Source organism: Colias eurytheme, chromosome 1, assembly GCF_061535395.1.
Source record: "Colias eurytheme isolate Ceu_HAF_F1 chromosome 1, ilColEury1 Martin Lab GWU primary, whole genome shotgun sequence".
NCBI classification, from domain to species: domain Eukaryota; kingdom Metazoa; phylum Arthropoda; class Insecta; order Lepidoptera; family Pieridae; genus Colias; species Colias eurytheme.
In genome coordinates, this window is record NC_142980.1 from 14,403,833 (window position 1) to 14,429,428 (window position 25,596).

General features: G+C 33.3%; 1 protein-coding gene across 1 annotated transcript in view; it reads right to left on the reverse strand.

The window, feature by feature from the left end:
• The window catches only part of LOC149911372 (uncharacterized), a 55,006-nt gene that overhangs the window by 20,166 nt on the left and 9,244 nt on the right, over window positions 1–25,596 (reverse strand). Inside the window, exons 2-10 of the mRNA XM_090120514.1 lie at window positions 15,100–15,214; window positions 12,969–13,142; window positions 9,700–9,880; window positions 8,574–8,698; window positions 7,641–7,813; window positions 6,896–7,057; window positions 6,425–6,567; window positions 5,774–6,154; window positions 75–5,585 (exon numbers count right to left, since the gene is read on the reverse strand). Coding sequence (XP_089976640.1) covers window positions 75–5,585; window positions 5,774–6,154; window positions 6,425–6,567; window positions 6,896–7,057; window positions 7,641–7,813; window positions 8,574–8,698; window positions 9,700–9,880; window positions 12,969–13,142; window positions 15,100–15,214 — 6,965 coding nt within the window. The remainder of the gene's footprint in view (window positions 1–74; window positions 5,586–5,773; window positions 6,155–6,424; window positions 6,568–6,895; window positions 7,058–7,640; window positions 7,814–8,573; window positions 8,699–9,699; window positions 9,881–12,968; window positions 13,143–15,099; window positions 15,215–25,596) is intronic.

Below are 25,596 nucleotides of genomic sequence, written 5' to 3' on the forward strand. Positions count from 1 at the left end.
AATGGTTACAGTTCAAAATTAAAACTTGATAACTTCTCGTAACTACATAATATAATTTGCACAACAGAACTTACCTTTAGGAACTTTGTGTTCAATACCCATTTTCTTATCACTAAAAAGTTTCTTTATGCACTCTTTTGTGTTTTCAATGACTGTAGAAACATCGGTTAGGTAAGCTAAATCATGTGTACCTTGCAATCTCTGTACAATTTCCTGAATTGAACATAGCTTTACATCGATTTTCTTAGCCAACTCTTCATCTCCAAACACAAGATTTTCAGATATTACATATTCATCAATTGCCTGACAAAGTTGATTAATTGTTTGTACACATGAGTTAAATGTCTCTGCTGGGATAGTCTGAACTTCCGGTTTGGATAATTTTATTTCTTTTAATTTATTCAATTCTAAGTGCAAAGTCTCCAATGGTTGCATGAATTGACATAAAGCTTTTTGTAAAGAATCATTATCGGTTAATTTCGTTACTAACTTATTGCTTTCATCTTCAATTAATTGATTCATTAAGATGGTGGAACAATCAGACAAACATTTCAATAGTATCACGTTTTTCCCTGTTCCAGTTGCAATTTTGTAGTCTTGGTGTTTACGAATGCAAATTAACATTTTGTTTAAAATCATTTTCGTATCCTCGTTTGAAGTAGTAGCTATTTTCATTTCCAGTAAATCCAAAAAGTTCTTTATGCTTTTTATATCTTCTCCCATATCTTCTTTACAAGAGAAAGATTCCTCTTGCATTTCTTGTAAGACATTTACTTCTAAATTAATCAAGTGTGTATGCGCATTATTAAGAATATTGTAAAAAGTTTGAATGACTTCATGTAATTCATTTGGACAGATCTCTATAGGATATCTTGAGAGATATTCTAACGTTTCTTCAATATTCCGTAATGGTTTTTTAAATAAAGTTTTCGACAACGAAGATACAATTTTAATTAAAGAAGTTTTTATTTTGTGCATGCTCTTTTCTATTTCAACCAGGAAATTATCCAAACATGTTTGTGTATCTTGAGATAAATTTAGATTGTTTTTAATGTTTTTAAATTCACGAATATCAGTTTGTAGTACAGAATATTCTTGAAGCAAACGAATTACTTTTTTCTGACTGGGAGGCTGATTAAGTAAATAACGTAAAATGGAGAATTTACTTTTACAATTTTCAAATAACGCTTCTACTTTTTTTAAATCTGATGATATTGGCGATTCTTTGGTTGTGTCTTTAAAAGTTTCTATACTGATTTTTATAACATCTTCCATATCTTTCAATGAGTTTGGTTCTTTTAAAATATCACATTGTTGAAATAAATCACAATCGATATCAAAAATGTGAGGTGCATCGGTCACATATGGCTGCATGACAGTCAAATTATTAGCCAATTCATTAACAATGTTAAGAATTTCATTATCCTGGTTAGTTGTTTTTAATGGTTTAACTGTATAAAATATAAGTTCATCTTGTATTTTTAAAATATCTTCGTAAAGCTTCTCTGATACCACTTTAATATTATTATAATTTTTAACGGAGTCAGGTGTATTTGTCGCCATCAAAAAATTATCAACTGAATTTTCTAAGACTTTCAAATCGTCAACAAAAATATCTTCTACTAAATTCAGTTTAGCTGAGTCTTTTATACACATTTTGTAGTCTTCACCCAATTTTTTAATACAGTCTGTATTCATTGATACTTCTAGACCCTTATTTGGAGTGTCTTCAATAAGACTTTTGAATTTAGCTAAATTTATTTTTAAATCTGATAAACTATTCGAAACAAGTTGGATTTTATCTGGTGTTATTTGTAAAATATCTTGGTATTGCAATATATCATGGTTTTCTATTACAGACAAACAATTATCCAAAGTTTGTGATATTGTTGTTAGAGAATCTAATTTTAAATTTGATATCGAATCTTCTTGTGTATCGCATGGTAATAATGTTTGAATTTCTCGATTAAACTGAAGAATACTTTCAGGGACATTCTTGAGGGAAGCAAATTCGTTCATCGCCGATAGTGATTCAAGTACCTTGATTACTTCAGAACCTTCCAATTCATCAAGGGTTTCATGAACAACATTTAATACTTTAAAAACTTCAGATTGTGGTCTTGTCTCTGAAGCTATTGCTACATTTATTATGTTCTCTGTTGGTAGTATTAAATGGTCCGATGAAATTGATTCAGCTGTTGTTTTAATGCCAGATATATCTTCTAATGTTGAAATTTCTTCAACAGGTTCTACATCATGTTGTTCTTGGACAATTAGGAAGCAATTTTCAAGAACTTGTGCAGTTGATGCAACATCAACATTTGCATGCAAAGATGATAAGCTCTCATATTGTGAAATAACATTCTCTTGCAATATCTGTAATGTATTATGCAATTCATGTAATGGTTCAGCAACCACAGCCGTTATCTCGCTCTTTGCTTTAGTATCTTCAGTAGATTCTAAAAGTAACGTGTTTAAAATAGTAATATTTTCATGTAGGTCTCGTAATGGTTTACCAAATTTTTCTATTTTTTCTTGTTCTGACATTTCTGATAAATGCGAATCATGTTCTGGTTCGCTTTCTCTTAAAGATGCGATACTATACTTTAGATCTTCTAATATAGGACACATATTTTCTAACACTGGATAAATAGTATTTATATTGGTTGTGGCTTCTTCTGGAACAACTTTATGTATTACTGCTATGGCTTGTTCTATTTGATGTACGGCAATAACCGCTTTGGATTCTACATGGCTCGAGTTATTAGATATATCCTTAGCACTTTCGAAATCTATTCTAACATTGTCATCCTCAGTATATGTAATTATATTTTGTATATCATGGAAATATTGATTTACAATAAGAATTATTTCATTATTTAGATCTGTGCTCAAATTATTGTTTTTAACTATGTCCTCAATAATACTAAAGTTATTGCCAATACTGGCTAACGAAAGCAATTTGCCTGTTTCAATATTTTTAATAGATGCATTCATTCTATTTACAACATCACAGATTCTTACTAACGTCAAATATTTGGAGGTTTCATTACTTTCGATAACATTTTCCAATGCCTTTGTTAAATATTTGTGGAATAAAGTCATTGTACTTTGGACATTAGGTAGTAAATTTAGTGAAGGTAAACTATTTTCTAATGTTATTAGTATGTGTGCCATTTTTTGTAAGACATCTAATTTATTATCACCATGTAATATATCAAAACTGCCAATGTTGTTTTCAATCTGTTCAACTTGAGCTGAAATTTCATTCAGATTTTCTTTAATTATTTGTAAATCATTTTTCAACTCCCCTCTATCGTCTCTCTTTTCTTTTTCCATTGATAAGCTTTCAAATGAGCTTCGCAGTTTCAAAACAGAACCCATAACGGTCTCTATGATATTTGTATTATATTTATGTAATGTAGAGTTTGATTCCTCGACTGAGAGAAGTTCAATATGTTCCAAAGCTGTTTGTAAGTCTTGAATAGATGCAGACATATTAATCAAAATAACTTCAGCGTCATTTATATCTATAGAATTAATAACAATACTTTTTAAAGCATTTTCAACAATATTTAATAACGAGTTTAGAGGTATTTTTAAATCATATATCGCTTTTTGAGTATCATTTAAATGTTGAATATCTACTGACATCTCGTCTTTTTTTGGTGTTTCATCGAAAATTGATTTTGAGGCTATTGTAGATCTAGCAATTTTAATTACGTTCAGGATTTCACTAGTCGATGAAGAAATTTCGGATACAAATTTATCGTCCATAAACGTTAAATCTTCTTCAGCTACGGCTTTAATTTTAGCAGTAAACTTAGTAATGTCTTCATCGCATTTTTGAATTACTGATATGCAAGTGTTCTTTATAAACGTCTTATCATTCCCGACATCAACACATTTTTCAACCATTGTTAAAGATTTTTGGAATTCTTTTAAACAATCGGGAAGCTTCTTAAATAAATTATTATTTATTTCTGCTGATTCTACAATAGATTCCTTAATGGCTTCAGTTATACTATGAATTTCATTTAAAGGAGTTATTAGACTATTAATAATTTCTAGACTTTTAGTTGCTATAGCTGCGGTGGACATGAGTTGAGATTTAAGAATTATATCTCTTTCTGTTACTTGTATATTGTTCATTATCCTCGACAATATTGAACTCATTAGCGTTACATCATGTTTTAACTTTTCAAGACGTTGCGGGTCTATCTTTAATTGTATAGGTTTTTCAGGCTCTGCTACTCCATCCGTGGTTATGTTGAGGGCATTGTCAATGGAAACTTTTGATTCGGGTATATCTTCTGAAGGTACATTAATTCGATGTTCTTCTCTTAGCATTACTGTTTTTGTTACATCAGAAGATGCTTGAGTAGCAACTTCATCATCGAGTGATGGTTTAGAAGATTTGATCTTTTCAGCGCTTCGTGCACTGGCAAAACTTGCACTCTCTGATAAAATCTGGGTGTCGTCGTCTTTTTTCTCTTCAGATAACGACGGATCTTTTGACAAACTGAAATAATCATCGGCACTTTTTTGTGAGTCAGACTTTCTTCTGGGTACTCTAGCAGGTATATCAGACTTTTCTTCTGAGAGCATTGCCATTGTTTTTTCTAAATAATCTTCACCTGCTTCTTGGTCAAATGATAACTGAGCATGACCGTTTTCTTCAGCTATAGATATATCTTCTATATCTGCTTCAGTTCTCAAATCTTCTTCTGGAGCAACGAAATAGTCTGGTGATACGTCTATAATAATAGCTTCCATTAAAAGATTGCCAGATGTCGAAGTTTCTTTAACAAATCTTAAAGGAGGAAGTTCTACAACATTATGTTCCGTAACATTCTCCGAAAGCTGGTCTGCATACATTTCAACTATTTGCAATGCTTCTTCCTCGGTCAAATCAGGCGTTTCATATAACGAAACTGATACTTCTTTTCCATCAAATGAAAATGATATTTCTCCCTTATCATCCAACGTGATATCACCGACAGGTGTATCATACATTTGTGAAGTTCTTTCTTCATGTATTGTACTGAGAGATAGATTTCGCTGTAAAGTTTGTTCTTCCACTTTCTTTTTATTTTTTGCTTTAACAGTGTCCTCAAAACCTAAAAGAGATGCGGAACTGGCAGCAATTCCCATACAATTTTGAGCTTCGCAGGTATAAGTACCTAGGCAACATGTGCCATCTTGTCCTGATATTATTCTATGTATATCACCAGGCTTAAGTTCTTCGCCGTCCTTATACCACTTTAATACAGGTTGCGGGACCCCGATCACTTTACATTCTAAATTGACGGCCCCCTCATCCGATAAAATAGCTTGTAGATTTTCCAGAAACCGTGGCTTTTTGAAATGTCTGGGTATAATTAATTTTAAAAAGCACGACGTAACACTATGTCCAAAATCATTCATGGCAACACATTTCCACTCGGTTTGATCCATTAGTTCTAAGTTTTTTATATCTAAATAAAATACACCTCGGTCTTCTTTACCGAGATGGCAACGAGACGATTCGTCCACAGGTTGATCGTCCCGATACCATAATACTGTAGGTTCAGGCGGAATGGCAACTGTAAATAAAACAGAAATATTTTTAAGAAATATTTGTAATAGATTAAAATAAATGATTTTTAATATTCTTTTAAGATTTTATTTTGAACAACTAATATCAGTATTCTGATCTACAATAATATATATTAGGTTATTACTTCGTTTAATTATTTTTTTTAGCAAAATAAAAAATATTTGTAATATATACCTTTGATTGTAAAGCGGAATGGCTCATCTATTTTCACTTCAACACTCTTTAGTCCCTGTAAGAATTTAGGTGCTTGGTTCTTAGAGAACAATTGCAGTTTCTCTTCTTCGTTTAATTGATTCTGTATGTCTTCGACAGTAAGTTCTGCGGAACTGCTAGCTTGGCCCATACAGTTCTTTGCTATACAACAGTAGGAGCCCAAGGAGTTGGTTCCTGTGAGTTGGTACACGTCTCCTGGTTTCAACTCTTGCCCATCTTTAAACCAACTCAGTACTGGTGTTGGAAAGCCGACAACTTTGCATTCGAACGAAACCAGACCCTCTTCTGTTAGCACAGCTTGAAGGTTTTCCATGAAACGCGGCTTTCTGTAGTTCTTTGGCACTGGAAAGATTTTTTTATTATTTAAAATGTAGATAGGAAATCGGATGATAAAATTTTTGTTTTAGAATTGTAAATTTTGAATTAAAGGAGTAAAAATTAGGAGAAAATTAATCAATACAACATTAAAAAAACATATTTCAACAAATATTCACTGTTTTGTGGCATAACAAATAGGTTTCTGAAGATTACTGCCTCGATTACAAAAACAAGATTCAGATGAACTAAATATAAGACATGATGATGATGAATATATATAAAAATAGATCTCACCGTCCATAGTGACGTTGCAGGTGGAAATGCCCACTCTGCCCCCGGCGCTGGTTGCCACGCACTTCCACTCGCCCTCATCTGCCCATTCTGCCCCTGACACTTCTAGGAGATATCCACCCACACCATCTTCTTGGATGTGATACCTTTAAGTGATAAATTTATTCAAAATCTCATTTCTAATCTTTCATCGAATTCAAAAATTATTTGGAAAAGATTCTTTGTGATCGAACATTGACAAATCAGCAGACACATCAGAGATCACAAAGGTAAATATTTGTAATATTTATGTATGTATAATATTATATTTATATTTATTGGGGTAAGATTATGAAGAGTTAATCCAGAATTTATATTGATAAAGAAATCGCTAGAGAATATTTTTAATTCAAATTAAAAATATAATTATATTGATTCTTTCAGGAAATAATCCAGTTATAATACAAATAATTCAAATTTGTTACAGATACTTACTTCATACTACCCTCAATTTTGCCCTCCTTATTGTACCACACCACGCTTCTCGGCCACGGAGGAACTACAATGTGACAGCTCAGGTTCAACGGATCACAAATCCTAACAAATTGATCTTCTAACTCCTTCGTGAAGATTGGAGGAGGGTCTGGTGTGACACCGCTGAGAAAGAAGATTTTTGAAGTGAAAACTTCTTTAGCGGCGTTGGGTATAAAATCTTAAACTCGCGTCAGGACACGTGACCTGATCGAAAAAGCGTAAGACGGATGGATATCAAACATGCTCAACGTTAATAATCAAGTTTTCATTTCTGCCGGCACTCCCGGAGTGCGACCCGTCTTTTTTAAATTGATTTCCTTGAATATGATAGAGTCTAGAGAAAAGCTAAATTATTATTAGTACATGTTTCATGATAGCCAGGATACTGTTCCTAGCTATCATGAAACATGTACTAATAATAATTAGCAACAGTCTTATGTTTCTCACACAACAAAATCGTTTGGAGCTTTTTTTGAGTTATAATTTTTATATATACATATATCTAAATTTACAGCAGATCTAATAGTGGAAAAAGGACGTGTGAATAATGACGTAATGGTCACATTAGTTACGATCTTGCTAAAATATTAAAAACGTTTGTCTCATTATTATAATAATTTATCTTCCTTGAACCTTAAAATCTACTACAACAATTAATAAAAAAATAAAAAAAATACCAAAAAACACTTGTAAAGCCTTAACTCACCCTGGACTCGGAGTAGCTCCCTCCTTAGTACGACCAATAACATGTACTTTGGAGGAGGAATACGCCCTTCCCATACAGTTGACCGCCTCACAAGTGTATGTACCCAGGGATGTAGGATCGTCTGCGTTTGCTGTTAGCGCAAATACATCACCAGCTTTTATTTCACAGCTGTCCTGTAATATTATGGGTATACTTGAGTATAATGCTAATCACATTGACACGAATACACTACCTATTAAATAAATAAATATTTCAGGACAATTTCTCATACACGGCACGATCTGATCCCATACTAAGCTTACTATTGGCACGCAAAAACACAAGTGTAGAAGACATCTGCAAATGTTGTTGCCGTACATGCGTACAAACTCGGGTAAAAGTTGTTTAACAAAGAGTTCTCAGTTAGTTGTACCGGGAATAATATCAAATTGGAATTTTTGAAATATGTCACAAATTTGAGAAAACGTTACTTTCTTTCAAATGTAGATGTAAAAGATATATTGCAGATTGGTCATTAATTACACTAAAATATATTCTTTATTGGAGTTTTTGAAGTGAAACTTCTTTATCGGGGTTGGACAAAAATTTAGTGTAACATTTTTGCGTTACGCCGTACGCGTGACATTTTTGCATTACGCCGTACGCGTGACATTTTTGCATTAGGGCGTATTCAGAAAGAAAGCTTGAAACTTATAAGCGCTTATACGCGCTTATCGGCGCTTGTCAGCGCTGGTAACCCGCGCAGGAAAATATATGAACATGACAAGCGCCGATAAGCGCTTATAAGTTTCAAGCTTTCTTTCTGAATACGCCCTTACGCCGTACGCGTGACATTTTTGCGTTACGCCATACTCGTGACATTTTTAAGGTCATAAAGAAGTTTCACTTCTTACGTGTGTACTCTACTTTATATACCTATATTGTTTAAATCACCTTAAACCACCTGAGCACGGGTGTGGGAACCCCCACGACTTTGCACTCCAGCGACACTGTTCCCTGTTCCGTTAGAATGGCGCGAAGTTCTTCAACAAACTCTGGCCGTTTGTAGGCTTTGGGAACTGAAATATACAATTAAACATTAATAAATATGCGTTTTCTTTATCCAGTTATACTTTATAGTATTTTTTATTTTATTTTTTATGTCTGAGTGTTACAGAACACTTGTGTTGAACACATGAACACTTGTAATACTAGAAGTGTTACTTACAGATGCTTTGCCGGCCTTTTATGGACAAACTAGCTCTTTTCTTGAAGGCCTCAATATCGTAGTTATTATTAATATAGAATCCCTTGTAACGCATTATAATTTATAGTTTACTGTCAATTTTGGTGGTACGCAGCGTGCAAATCAGTCAAGCTCACTACACCGTTGCTATGCAGGCTCTGAATACAATACCCAATTTACCAGGAAGCTGAAATACGGTGAGCATTAGTCTCTGTGCGTCTGATATCGAATCGATAACGCATCCTACTGTTATGCTCACCTAGCATGTGTTTTCGGGGTTCATTGTACTTATATTCAGGTCAAAATTATTCGGAAATACGGATGGAAGAGGTTTGAAAAATAATTAGAGGTTTGAAAAATTTTGCAATTGGGCAACGCATTTGCAAACACATTTCTTGAGAATGTTTATTTACGGCTTTACCATGAGGTACCCACCAGTTTATTTGCTCTAAAATAAAATGACAATGGGCATCTTCTTCTCTTATATATAAAAATGAATCGCAAAATGTGTTGGTAAGCGCATAACTCGAGAACGGCTGAACCGATTTCGATAATTCTTTTTTTATTATATTCCTTGAAGTACGAGGATGGTTTTTATGTAGAGAAAACGTAAATATGTACAACGGGCGAAGCCGGGGCGGACCGCTAGTTTTCTATATTTTTATCCTTATAATTTTTCATCTTGATGTACTGGAGAGGAACTGTCTTCCCTAACACGGAATTTTCCTAGAAGACAACCTCGCTTTTAATTTCACTGTATTAATTTGTCAGCTCAACAAAGATTACGTCCGTTGTATTTCACCTAAAACGTTATTCGGCACTGTATCTTATCACCTAAGACGTTAAGATGCGCGGAACAACTAGCCCGTCCGCCCAGGTTCTCCGCAGTGCAGGTCCACCGTCCCGCGTCATCAGCGCTGACTGTCGCCACGTCCGCGCACCAGAAGTTGCCGTCGCGGACCAGCGCGATCCGCTCAGCTTCCAGCAGGCGACGCTCGTTGCGGTACCATGTTACCTGGGAAATTATGACATAATCTGTAATATAAAAATGAAAAATGTGTTAGTAAGCGCATAACTCGAGAACGGCTGAACCTCTTAATTCTTTTTTTATAATATTCCTTGAAGTATGATGGTTCTTATGCAGAAAAAACGTAAACATGTACCACGGGAGAAACCGGAGTGGACCGCTAGTATATTATAATATTATAGGAATGCGTAATTACGTAGGGAGCTAGTAAAATGTACAATTATACAATAACAAATTACTTTTTAGAAGCAAGAATTTTCATGTACCGATGAAATTATAATGGCATATTATGTACTATTATCGGTACTTTGATTACGAATTTGAATGAAGGAAAAATTCTTTAATTTACACCCAAGTAGTGTACACCATATGCATAAAAGTTAACAATACAAAGACAATACATTTAACAACGTACAGAAGCCGGCCTTATCGCTGGCAGTGGCAACTTTATCAGGCAACCCAGAAAAGACGAGTAAAATAAATTAGTAAAATGCGTATAGAATAAACAAAGTATCTCTTTATAAGCGAGTATTAATGTAATGTAATATAATGAGAACTTTAGTTACTCAAATGCATAAAAGTTTGAAATAAAAATCCTAATTAATTGTAGTGGGAATTTTTATATTGTAGTGTACCTGACAGCTGTCGTGTCCTACGTCGTATCTTTGTAATAAGTACTAAGAAAAGAAAGCGTGGGAGATTGGACTTTTATGCATCGTATAAAAGCACCAGTTTTAACTTCACAATAGAATAATGGACCTACTAATTGTATTGTGAAGTTAAAAATCAATATTGCTCAACAAATTTATAAAGAACTAGCTTTCCGCCTGCGGCTTCGCCCGCGTTTTCAAAAAAAAACCCGCATAGTTCCCGTTCCCGTGGGATTTCCGGGATAAAACCTAGCCTATGTCACTCAGAAATGATGTAGCTTTCCAACAGTGAAAGAATTTTTCAAATCTGCCAAGTAGTTTCGGAGCCTATTCAATTCATACAAACAAACAAACAAACAAAAAATCAAACCTTTCCTCTTTATAATATTTGTATAGACGATCGGCTGTTCAAAAATTGGCATGATCTGTACCTATTTATGTCACTCGATAGTCGATACACTGACTGTGTGACTAGTCCGTCTGGAAGTTCTATATTGTGTTTTGGCACCACTTGTGAGATACGTATTCTATGGTATATATATATATGGTATACTACCTACCATAGATTTAATTATATCAAATAATTATTATAATAATTTCATGCTCATAGTAATTATAATATTTATAGCGTGTTAGGTAGTTATATTATTATATTATAATATTTCTTCAAAAACCTCGCTTTCATAAATTTTAGGATCGATTTAATTTGAACTTATTGAGCTTAATTAAAAATATGGCCCCGTGGCTCCACTCCTGTTGGTCGTAGCGTGATGATAATACCTTCCTCGATAAATGAGCTATCTAACACTGAAAGAATTTTTCAAATCGGACCAGTAGTTCCCGAGATTAGCGCGTTCAAACAAACAAACTCTTCTTCAACAAACTTTCATTAGTATAGATTTTAAGTATCAACGCAAGATTATACGTACCTATTTACTTACTTCAATGTGTTCGTTAAATTGAAAGTGACCATTACCTGGATATTATGCTATCAAGAAATGTTTATATCATAAAAACGTTGTAATTTATAAAACACTACATTACGCTGAAGTTTTAAAATAGAAAAATTATGTCACAAGAAACGCCGCGACGTACGAATTCCTTCACCGTTCAAGGTCTCTCACATTTCACATTACTCAATGAGTAGACCGTATATAATTAATTGTAACAAAACGTACTCATTTATTATTTTTTATATTACTATTTAGCACAAAACTAATTAATTATAAACAAAAAAGTAATTAAACATTTTACGATTCGATATTTACAATTTATTATAAATTGGCGCATTGGCGCCAATTTTTTATTTTTCTTCTTTTTGATAACGCGTTGGGTGGCAGGCTTCTCGCCCTTTGGGATTTTTGGCATAGATTAAAAAGAAGCATTCACTGTGTATTTGCTAAAACTATTTTATACTTATTATAACTTATCTCTTTAAATGTAAATATTTATATTGTATTTTGTGTAGGTACGTATTGTATTAAATATTTTTATCCTTTAAAAGCACTACTTACCTACAAAATGTAATAATCAATTCAGCTAAGATCTAATTTGAGTGTCCGTGTGCGTCTATTTTCGGAACATTACTCTACGTCTATTTAAAATTACAACTTCGTGCCACTGATTACAATAAAAAAAAATTTTAAGCATCATCCATAAAAGCTTCTGTCACAAGGCCATAAAATTATAATTTATTAGCTTTAAATGATTAGAATGTAATAATAAAGCGTTTCATAATTGTGTTTTAACTATCTACTTATGTCACACTAAATGTAAATTAAAAGAGTGAAATATTTATTTTGTAATATTATGGGTAATTATAATATATTATAATGTAATATATATAATTTGTTTTGTTTGACTATGTAAAAATTAATGTATCTAATGATTAATAAAAGAAAAATCAGGATGTCACGATACTAAACACTCAAAACAGTATTTACAGATCTTATTAGTACAATATTAGACCACACATCTATTTATTTCACAGAATAATCTTTGCAAGTTACAATTATCTTTGAAAAACTAACACGCAAGGGAAATAATAATTTCTTATGATAGTATAAAGTAATTACTCATGGGATTCTCCTGGCACGGTGACCTCCAGTAAAACGATTTCGTGCGCGGTAAAATGCAACACAACTATTAATTATTCACTGAATAATGTAAAAGAAAGCGTTTACTTTACAATCTGTAAAACGATTTCCGTAATGGTTTTTTTGGGTCTAATAGCAATATTACAAGCAAACATCTATGTTCATCACACAAATATTTGCCCCGGGTGGGAATCGAACCCACGACCTCTGGTTTGGAAGGCAGGGCCACTACCAACCAAGCCAACCGGTAGTCATGAATATCTACCATAGCAACATAATATTTCGAACATATTATATTCTAATTGTTACAAATAGCGACGTAATACCCACCTTGCACTCAGTAGAGCTGACGATCTCAACAAGGAACCTAGTCCTGGTGCCAACCTTCACGGTCAGGTCCTGTAGCCGCCGCAAGAAGGTCGGCGGATCGTCTCCCGTCGGCATTTCGTCCGGGGATACCTCCAGTGTGACCCGGGTCGAGTCCTTACCAGCAGCATTGCTTGCCTGGGAACAAGCCATGTTATTTATTTTTAATTAACAGTTCAATTATTTACGTCTTTTATAAGCTTTCCACTCACTGCCGTGGGTTTCCGCCCCTTCGTCCGCCTACTCAAAGGAAAGTTCCAGAGAAATTTTCTGTTACAAAGCGATAAATATAGCCTTTACCTCGCTCTAAGCTGCCTTCAAATAAAAATCATATTTGTAAATCAATCCGTTGTAACGTGAAAGAGATAAGTACAAAAAATCTAACACGCTTTCGCATTTAGCTATAATATTAGTTAGATTTAAAAAAATTGTTTGTACGAAAAGAAAAAGTTTGTTTTGCTACAATAAAAGTAAGAACTTTCCGTACAACATAAGAAGAAATAAATAATATGTATCAAAATTAACAACGAATATTGGATTAACCTTTATGTAATGAAAAGCAAACACGACCGAAATAATCAATTATTCCGATTGGTATCTGCATTATTCCAGATAAATGTAAACCGCAGCGATCACGTGTTGCGGTTTCAATACATTACAGTATTGAGGCTCTCAAAAGCGTGTATTATTTTTGTCCTTTCAATGTCATCAACACAGATTCCACGTGTATTCCCCAGTGGGAAAATAGTTTGCTCAGTTGTGAGATACGCATCGCATAGTTCACTTTTCATGCAAATTTTGTATTGTAACTTCAAGTTTCGAAGAATCTTTTATACACGGTATTGTAACATATTCGTATGTATTTTCAATAGCATGAAGAATGTCTGATATTTGAAAGCATTAAAGTTTCCAACACGTGTAAAAGTGTAGATAACGAATTCTACCTTCAGTATTAGATATAATATGACCAGCAAATGTTCTTTAAATCAGTATTTGCATTATATTTTAAAAAGATTCAGTACGTCGGAATCCACTCTTCCTATTAGATGTACCGTCGAGCAAATGCAAGCAATGCAATTACCTACTGTTACATTTTACTCTCACGTGCACGGCGCATTTCAAATTTGATTTACAGCGAACAAAGAAAAGCTACGTGTGCTAGCTTCAGTGTTTAGATGAAGGAGTATTTATAATGTTTTTTTCTTTATAAAATTGTAATCTAACTAAATATTTCTAAATATTTAATATTATTATATGCCCGAAAATTTGGAATATGACCTATACCTATAGCTTGTTCTTAATTTACGTAAAAAAAGACTCTAAGAAAAAATAATCTGTATGTAATCTCTTACAGAGATAGTCTTGAGTAGAACTTCCGCTACTTTTAACCCTGGTACCACGCGAGCGATTCTGCGTATTACAGCTTCTAATGTAAAAATACTATCTATGATTGAAAAACTAATATCCTCTGCCAGCCTGTTCGTACATATATCTCTAAATAGCATATTGGAACATCTTCAAACGTCAATCAAAGAGTCTGATATCAGTCTAGTAGATTGCCATCAAATCTAGTACACTAGGACATCACTAGATCATTGCTACGTTGTTTTAATTATTGATCAGTAGGTTTTATATGGCGGAAAATTTGAGGGGGCAAATAAATATATTCGAAACCAATTTTATTTTAATTAAATATCGTAATATTCGTTTTACGAGTGGGTATAAGGGTATTATCGGAATTAGAATAGCGTAGGTCTCTATAGAGTAGTCAATTATATTAGAGACGTTGCTGCTCGAGCGAGCTTATGGAAATTTTGGTGAAAAAATATTGTGTTGGATAGTCCATTCATCGAGACAAATATCTCACACAAAATAAAGGAATAAAACATTCCTATGAGAATAGAAGAAGAAAATCACCTTCCGTCAAAATCACCGTATGGTTGAACTGGAATAAGCAAATTAAAAAATATACATCAATAAATAATCGGTTCACCTAGGCGAAAGTTGCGAGCTAACAAGCATTAAAAAATTTATATACATCGTCAATAATTGACCTGAGAACCTCCGATTTTGAAGTCGGTAGAAAAGTACGTACTTGTAGGGTGTACACGCCGCTGTCACCCGTGCGAGCAGCGGAGACGGTCAGGCGCACGCCGCCCGCGTCCACTGACGTCTTGAAGCGGTCGTCTAGTGTCGCTCCCGCACGACTCCTGTCAAAAGTATTTAGATTAGTAATAATAAGCATGTAAATTCATCCATTCATTCAATTTGTTTAAAATTATTATCCTAACTGTAACAAATGCGAAAGCACTAGATGTCTGTAATTTCTTCATGCACCACTGAACTGATTTGGATAAAATTAGGGACAGATATATAGTTTGAGAAATGAGAAACGATATAGGATAGGTTTTATCCAGGAAATCCTTAAGAAACGGGAACTATTTGGGTTTATCTTTGACGACGCAACCGAAGCCGCGGATGAGAAGCTAGTATTGTATATAAATAAACATTTCAAATCGTTATTTTTTTGTTACTTTCTTATCTAAGCTTCTTTAACTTCCCTAATTGGGTATTAAGAAAATATATGATAAAAAGCAAATGAGAAAATTGTAACATCGCTAATGGCTATAATCCCTCTGATATCAACTATAATGGAATATTGTACTGGAAATATCTGGCATTTATGGAAAAATATCAGCAATAATACAAATAAATCATCTTCAAACGAACACGGTTACAAATAAGAGGAAAAATCTGAAAAAAACAGAAATATTTATAGAATCTCGAGAGCGTTAGATCGATAATATTCGGAGCTTGGGTTCGTCTATACTCTATTCAACAGATTCTATTGAAATATACCTATAAATATATATTTGTTCAGTTTATTTTTTTATCAAACATGTAAGGTAGGTACTTTATTATTAAGGCTTATACATGCGCTAATAACCTTGACCATACTTGACGGATCTCAAACCTCTCCCGCTGCACCTTCTTTTTTCCTCGCATTTTGTATTTAAAAAGATACCAATCAGTGAAACAAAAAATCCTCGTCAGGGACTGTTGTGTAACTGATAATTTATTAAACATAAAATTTTCAGAGCTCTAAGTCAGCAGGTTACGAAGTTTATAGAGTATTTGCGGAAAAATCGATGACCACGGCACATTTTTTTTCTAGAAATCTATTAACTTTGGAAAAAATTCCTCGCGAGCAATTAAAGATCAAAGACCATCCTATTTTATATATTTTTTTCGGTATTGTGCTTTATGTTGTACCAGACTTTATAGAGGTTGAACATAGTCGAAATTGCCGGGTAACGCCTTAAATAATACAACGTTTCAATATCCGTTTTGTTTCCGTATCAAAATCCGTTGCGTAGTTTTAGAGGAGAATGGGGACAGACACACAGACAGAGCGAAGCGACTTTATTTTATACCTACTGGGTAGTGATGTTTCATTATAAAAGCACAAAATAATTAACTAATAGTAGTTAACGCTAATAAAAGTAATCTCGAACATTCGTAATTAAATGGATTGTGGAAATTAACATAACAGATATCTATCAATTAGTAACAATATGAAGTTAAACATTATACTAGATACCAAATTCATGTATTTCATATAGACTTTTTACAGCAACATTGTGCTTTTTTAAAACTATAATTGACGAACTTTCCGAAAATCACAATCTAAAACCTACCTATGATTGACGTCGCACATTTATTTCTATATCCGACAGCAATACGCCGCCGGTAAAAATTAAAATCAACTTTGCGCAATAGACCATTGCTATATCCGTGATGTATATAGGGCGAATATTTTAAAGCTCTGTGATGTCCGTTTTTATGTTAACAAAACAATTTCCTTCCCGTTGTTACGGAGAAGCCGTTAAATGTTTCAGACTTTATGAGGGAATTGCTGTGTATTTATGGGTCTGCACGCAACTTGCCCGATGTTTGTTTTGATTACGCGGGTTTCCTTCATTTTGTATAGTTTTAATTAGCATGTAATATATTTCATGCGATGTTAAAGGACTAGTAAATATAAACAATTTATAATATTTATGAATATTAATTGACATTTTAATTACCTATAGGCTTATAGGTATAGTATAATAGGCTTATAACTCTATACTTAATACATAGCTTATAGGCTACATAAGTATTAAAATCCCGGAATGTGTTTCTGCCTAGTCTAGCAGTTATACTCAACAGCCAACAGGTTGTTGTTACTGTCCATGTATTATTAACCAAATACTTATTTATATATAGAAAATGATCATCCTTGTTTCCACCAGATAAATATTCTGATACAATTCATAATTTTAGTACCTATTTAGTTGCTTATTTACAACTAGCTTTCAACCCGCAGCTTCGCCCGCGCAGTCAAAGAAAAATCCGCATAGTTCCCGTTCCCGTGGGATTTCCTGAATAAAACCTATCCTCCTCGCGGGGTAAAAAGTAGCCTATGTCCCTTCTAGGGTATCAAAATATCTCTATACCAAATTTCATGCAAATTGGTTCAGTAGGTTAGGCGTGATGGAGTAACAGACAGACAGACAGAGTTACTTTCCCATTTATAATATTAGTATGAATTACCTTATGCACCGGGAAAATCTACTAATACCACAGAATACATAATAGTAGCTTAACGGTACTAACAGTAACACTGTACAATGACAACTGACAATCTAAATAAGTTAAAAAAATAAATTTTCTAATAACGATTTAACATTATTTACTCATAAACTCCTTTTACATACCTATATTATTTGTCTGAACCATAATCCAACACGAAAACATCAGGCACTCACGTGTTCATACGAGGCACGAGGCAGATATTTTTTCATAATTGAATTGCAGATTATAATATCAGCTAGAAATTTTTAATATCGGATAGAAAGAGCTCTTGTAAACCGTGACCTTTAGGATATTACGTAGGTTCAAGCGCTCGGAGCGGGGCCCCGGGCTAGATACAAGCAATGGCTCCCGGGAGCGATCGATGAAGCCTTATGCATGTGCAAAGCATTCAATACACGAACGACTTTTTTTTATTTATTATAATATTTTTGATATTCTTGAATTATTTTGATAAATTTTGCGTTACTAACGCAAGTATCAATTTATATAATGGTCAGATGATCGTTGGCAGTTACTATTATTTTGGAGTAAACACAAATAGATATTTTATTTATTTGATTGGGGGGGCAAGTATCTCGCCTCGCGGCGGTGTGAAAAAAAACTCCGGCTGAGTGGCCAGACGGCCGGAGTCTAGGGCGACTGAGTGAGGAACCTTTATTTATTTATTTATTTATTTTATTTATTTTATTTTTATTTTATTTTATTAGTCTCCAAACAGCTTATACAACAATATAACAAACAAATTATTCAAGTACAGTTAATAACGTTCTATGTATAAGCCTAATCTATGGATACACAAATGTTTAGTGTGAAAGATGTTAAAACAATTAAAAATACTGTTACCACAACAATAAAAAATACAATAAAAGATATAGGTAATTAATAATTATCATAACAAGATTCGACATAAATCCGTATGCTTCAGGTGCTACGCAGAGCAGTAAGTACTAAGCGACAAAAACTGGCTAGACTATTTGAAAATATGTCAATAGTGTTATCTTTATTAACTACTAGCGGTCCGCCCCGGCTTCGCCCGTGGTACATATTTACGTTTTCTCTACATAAAAACCATCCTCGTACTTCAAGGAATATAATAAAAAAAGAATTATCGAAATCGGTTCAGCCGTTCTCGAGTTATGCGCTTACCAACACATTTTGCGATTCATTTTTATATATAAGATTTTTCTTATAGTCGGCATAACCTATATACTGGGTTATTATAAGAAATACATAAGCGAGTGGCGGGTATATAGAAGGGTTTAGCGTTCCGAGTAACATAAGATAACATAAGATAGTAGAGACTAGAGAGATACCTTGGTATTAAGGGTGTTATTAAGATTTATAGCTTAGTGCATAATCAATATAATCATCATCATCATCATCATTGTCAGCCTACACTTGTCCACTGCTGGACATAGGCCTCAGTCATGGCACGCCACTGAGCCAAGATAATATGAATTATGATTGAAATCAAGATACTTAATATGATTTTTAAATTAGTTTAACTACAATTTCTAAAAATATGTACCTATCTAGGTAATGAGTTTCACATTTTCTTTTTAAATATATAACGAAGAAGTCATATGTAAAAATAAATCGCACGTAAGCTAACGTGTTATATTGACCGTCAGTAAATCTTCTGTCATTGTTCACACACGGCAATTGTCTTCCGCCAAAATTGAATCCAAAATCTATTTATATTAGTGTCTATTATTATTATCAATGCGTACATAATTTACGCCTTCACTTGTTTATTTTATCTTTTGAACGGAACTTAACTACAACATCTTATTATTGAACTTTACCTACATTCTACGTTCTTTTATTTTCATAGTACTTCAGTAATCGCATAAAACAATCATCATTAAAATTAAAATAGATATTTGACCGTTTGAATTTTCTCCGACCTCATTAAATATGAAAAACATTTTTTCTCAAAAATTTTTTTTAACATTTTCTCTATAAACCTTTTAATATCATGAAAGCCAGTGTTTCCAACAATACTTTGTTAAATCCGGATATACGATGAACGGTCGAATGCACATCCTTCTATTGTGTTTCTATCGCATCATGTCCGTTCATAATACCAATAAAATAACAAAGTTTTTAAACAATTTTAAATTCTTAGAAAAATATGTGGAAGTAAAAAAAAATATGTATTAAAAAAAAGAAACTAAAGTATTTTACTCCTAATGTCTCAAATTTTTATATTTGTTCAAAATATTCCGAACAGGACAATGGGAAAACTTTATTATTCGTAAAGTACTTATAGGGAGTTGGGAACCATTGGAAATTGGAATATTGGTTGGTTAACCTCTAACATTGTAAGCCAAAAGTTGGCTCAAATTTTAATGTATGTTTTTAACCGACTTCAAAAAAAAAGGATATTGGCGATAGTGTTCCAATTCTAGCTTTCTAATTTATATACAAAAGTAGGATTTTCTTGCTTGTCGCTAAGTTGTCGCTTAAACAAATCTATATATTTATAAAATGAATGCCTGTCTGTATGTCCTTTATATAATCAGACACATTAAATTATATAACAGGACATATGATCGTATGAAGATCATCAGAAGTGTCGTGCGGGGCGCGGGCTCAAGCAATCAGTTGGTATGACCAATTTCGAACACCACAGGTAAAGCCGAGTTCATTGCTAGTATCGCATAAAATAATCAGGTTGTCTTTAAAATGCAAAAATAACCGTAAGGTAAGCACACGCCTAACCAAACATCGATTAGTCAACCTTCGATATTTCATTCCGATATCCATGTGACCTTTAACCTTTGGCAGTGAATTCTATTTTCCTGGAATAACTTTGCAGTGCAATACAATTACAGGCTCCTCGGAACCGGGGAAAATTGGAATACGTCTAGTAATATTTTTCATATCCGTCGTCCGTATGTTTGCTATTTATTATGCAAAACTATTTTACTGACGGATTAAATTTTAAAATATTACCTACAATATAACCTTGACCGCCTCCTTGGTACAGCGGTTGACGCGTGAACGTGAGCGCGCGAGCACCGAGGGGTCCTGGGTTGGATTCCCGGTCGAGACGAAGAAAAAAAAATGTGTCGGTCTGGTAGGACATAGAAGGCAGATCACCTACTTGTTCCTAAATAAATCGATCAGTTAAACAGATGTATAATGCATCTGCCCCTTACCCCACTAGGGGACATGGGACTTCACTTTTTCACTTTACACTTACAATATAAAGTAGTATATTATTCTAATTGATTATTTACATAATTCAGCTTAAAGTGGGCTGTCGAATTTCTGGCTATAGTTGAAACTACCGTCAATGGGATATAAAAAAAGTAAGATTTGCTGCCAACGATAATTCTTGATGATGATTGTACTTACTAAATCTTCAAATACCCACCATGTTTTACGACCTCCAAGTGCATATTGCTCAGCGAGATATAGGAAATAGATGAAGGAAAAACTCTTTTTCTTTTTTTAAGAATATTAAAATAATGTTACAATTTTGTTTTTTAATGTTTTTCGGTGACGTTTGTGGTATGCGGTATGTAGTATGAAACAAAATGGCGTAACTTGCCCGATTCAGTCTCTCGTCATTTTTCGAGAAGTGAGAACACAATATCTCTTGAATGGTATATATATATATTGTATAACACTATGACGATTTTCAATATAATATTACTTACGTTGCTGATCGAGCTATATCAATTGAGAACCTTATTTATTATTTTTTTTATAAAATATTATATTCACCTTTTTCCAGATTGATTATTGTATTCGCAATATTAAAAAAAAATCTCATCAAATATGAATTATGGCATTTTTTGCACATTTTATTATGACCGATCCTTTTTTTCCCTTTCCTCATCATCATGACCATCCTATACTCATTTGATAGATATCTACTACTTTTAATCAATAATTCAATTTGTGTATTATTTGTATCATCTCTTTAATATATTTTCATTCTAACTTAAAATTATAAAAACGGTAAGATATTTATTTTACTTTAATATAATAACCATATTCTTTAAATTAAACTAGGTCCCATACAGTACACGTCATTTAAAGTTAGCTAAAAATAATCGCCGCTGAGGCGCCAATGCCGTGGCCAAACCCAATTTCGTCTAGTATGTTATAAATAAAAGTATTGTTCGCTAATTTGTAACGAATCTTGTCTTTATTTTTTGTATTTTAGCGAAAAAAATTTGGTGTGTATTTTTTTTAAACAGTGGCACAATGATTACGATGTTTTCTTTAATATAAAGTTTTCAATAAGGGACCTGCAAAGAAGAAAACACAAATTACATAAAATCATCTTTATTTTATTCATCAAAATTATCAAAAAATATTAATATTGAATTAATTTGTTAAATTTTTCGTGCAGAAACAACATTAAAAAAATATCATTCGTAACTATTTACGTAATATATTAAAACCTAAAATTTTATATCCTACACATAAACCCAATAAAGAATAAACTATCCATATCACCCAGTTTGTTTTCATACACAGCCCCCTTAGGGGCCTAATTCATTTATTTTCACCCCCCATCCACGAGTTCCCAATCAGGGTCTAAAATTGCATTTTAAATCCTTCCCCAGCATTTATATTCAATTACCTACCTACGCGAAAATCAATATTCTAATATTCTAATACTGTCTCTATAACTATGTACCTATATTCGCGTTTTTTATTACCTATTTTAGCAAATCCATACTAATATTATAAATTCGAAAGTAACTCTGTCTGTCTATCTGTTACTCAATCACGCCTAAACTACTGAACCAATTTGCATGAAATTTGGTATGAAGATATTTTGATACCCGAGAAAGGACATAGGCTACCTTTTATTGCGAAATATGTACCACGGGGTCACGGGCGAAGCCGGGGCGGACCTCTAGTTATATATAAAAGTAAAACGCCAAATGTGTTACTAAGCGTAAAACTCGAGAACGGGTCGATAATTCGGCTAATTTTTTAACGCTTTTGTTGAGGCACAAGTAAGAAGGAAGCTTCCTAAGGAGAGAAAATACGAAAAAAATAAACTAATAGGTACGAAAAGGCGGTCATATTGCTTAAAAGCAATCTCTTCCAGGCAACCCTGAATATTATAAGCGTGAAAATTGTGATGCTGTAAATTGATCTTTTATCCCTTCTAAGTAAATACTTTCGATCAAATTAAATATTAAACTATTATCAGAAATGCCTAGACATAAGACAATTATTATTGAAATTCAATTTCTTGGAATAAATTAATCAAGAAGCTTCAATAACACCCTTCACCTTGTTGTCGTCCTTGTTACCGAATGAATAATGATAGCAATTATGGAGAAATATATCACTTTAGTACATGCTTATTTAGTTCCATATGAACGATTTCAAAGTAAACATACGCCGCCTAATAGAGCTTACAAAATATTTTTATCATACACCAAATAGCTTTCTCACAACATCATTATTTTTAATACCCTAAAATATTCTTTCTCGTAGTTAGGTATTATTCAATGTAAAATTAATAAAAATTTCACACTAAACAACATAAAATCGCGCGCATACACATTTTCCGAAACTACAAAAGCTAAAAATCCACATATTAAATTCCGTGGAAGTCATAATATTTTCTTGCATAATCCTAACCTCTTTCAAACGTTATATCATAAACCTGCAACCGTATACTCATGTACGTTTTCTTCAAAGCCCGGACTTAATGTCTTCATTAAATTCTTTCGCTTTTAAATAGTAACGCCGCGGTTATAAAGACACATAAGGTACCGAGATTCAAAGTTCGTTCAACCGCCTTCAAATAGATTTTGAACATCGCTTTTATGGGGTTGGGAAATTTACGATTATTTAGATATGTCGTTCAAGTGATATGTTTGTATAGATTTAACACGACCTATTGATGTTACAGCTTGTAGAGCCGATTATTAATTGATCAGCAGGCCGAGACTAATGGCAGAGAATAGAACAAACGCTAAGGAATAGAAACTGCTATCGCTAAATTATTGACATATGCTCATGACAATTTTAATATTTTATTTTTAAGTGTGTTTTTCACAATTTTGTTAAATTGCGACTGGATGAAAATTTTGTTTGTGGTCGTCTTCGTCGTTGGTAGGGTGAACAAATCCTTAGCGAAATATCGTACGCATATGACAATTAGTATCGCTAGCGGATTCTATTCCATTGCGTTTTGACGTTTGGCTCTTTAACATTGATGCCTTTGCACTGCTCTTTAACATTGATGGTATTTGACGGGAAATGAAAACCCATACCTACACGTATATGTAGGTACATATATTATTGGCATACCAATAGGTATAATATTATATGCGTAGTGAAATAAATTTAAATAAAAGGTACGTTATAAAATGACGATGTAAGTCGTCTCCACGAATTTCCGAAAATGTGGCATTCTAGATATTATTTTAAAGATTGGTATGAGGACATCCATTAGTGAGAAGCAAAGGATACGAAACTACAGAGTAGTAGGATATATACCACCTTGTGTCAGCATTCCTATCTAAATAAATATATTATTATACTTAGAAAATACAACATAAAATACGAATAATGAGAAATTCAGCTTTGTGATTTCTAAGTACAATCTACACGTGCATAATTTACAAAATTCCCGTTTCTATCTTACATTTAAATTCTACAAAAAGTATAATTAAATAAAGCCTCGTGTCTCCGTTTCACAGATAGCTAGAAGACAACTAAAGTGCAATGTCAGTACGGAATTCATTTTATTAGATTCTAAAGGTTAAAATCTAGTAGGTACCCCGTACCCCTTGGTTCTACACCCACGCATTGAAGTTGTGAGATCCTCAAAAATGGAATATTATTATTGTAAATTATAGGTATGCAGGATGGAAAGTGATGGGCTCTAAAGTACTTAAAATACATAGATAATTTCTACTCTGTTTAGTTAAAATAAATTTGATATACATATTAATATATTTTTTAAACTCGCAAGCAAAACCGGGTATTGCATATAGCATTTTAATATACTGCAACACAAAGGGGACAGTATAATTGAATGTCAAGTTCACGTCCGATCGATCTCTGTAAATGCTAAAACAATTTCATGGAAATTCAATCGAACACAGAGGATGTGCCGGTCAAAGCGAATTACATAAAGCCTTTCACAAGGCCTGCACGTGTAAAGCTGAAAATGGAGTTGGCGTTCCGAGAATCATGTAATGAGAGTGCACCTGAAAGCTTTATTATTCAGCCTTCAGGTAGAATATTACGGAATAGCGCCTTTGTATTAGTGACTTAGCGTTTGCCCCGCGGCGCCGCGAGTTGATTCCCACGCCACTTTTTGCAACCGTCAAGATTATTGTGACCGACCAAGGTCCGAACGATAACTTCAAAGGAGCTTAATAACAAGCAAGCTTTATACATTTTATAGTTTATAATATTAGATGAGAATATTACCTAATGTGGATTTCATTACATTAAATTGCCAATCATAACAGCGATGATTGGCTTTGGTAGGATATATGAATTTAGAAATCGATGAATACCTACAGCCTACCATTTCTAGGAATAAAATTGATGTTTAAAAATTAATAAAATTTTGTATATATACATCATAACTACATAGTCTTTTCTAAAATCTTTTTGTAATATAATAGATCGTATCCACTATTGTTTATCATTTGACAAGCATACCCGGAGTGACGTCCATTTCTCCAGGCTTTTGTCTTCCCACGCGCGTCTCTTAGACAACATTGTTGTAAGAACTATCCGCTAATGAGTGCTTTACTTATTATCTATTTTCCAGATAATTCTAAGAAAATATTACGAAACCATTTCTAAATCAAATATAGGTACTAAGTTAAATCAAGATCGGCATCAATATTGGAAAATAGATATCTGGATTTTGGAATAATTAACATAGAAAAGCTTTTAGTTATGACCCTGCTGTGGTCGACGTGGGGGGGTTCAATTATTTCTGTAT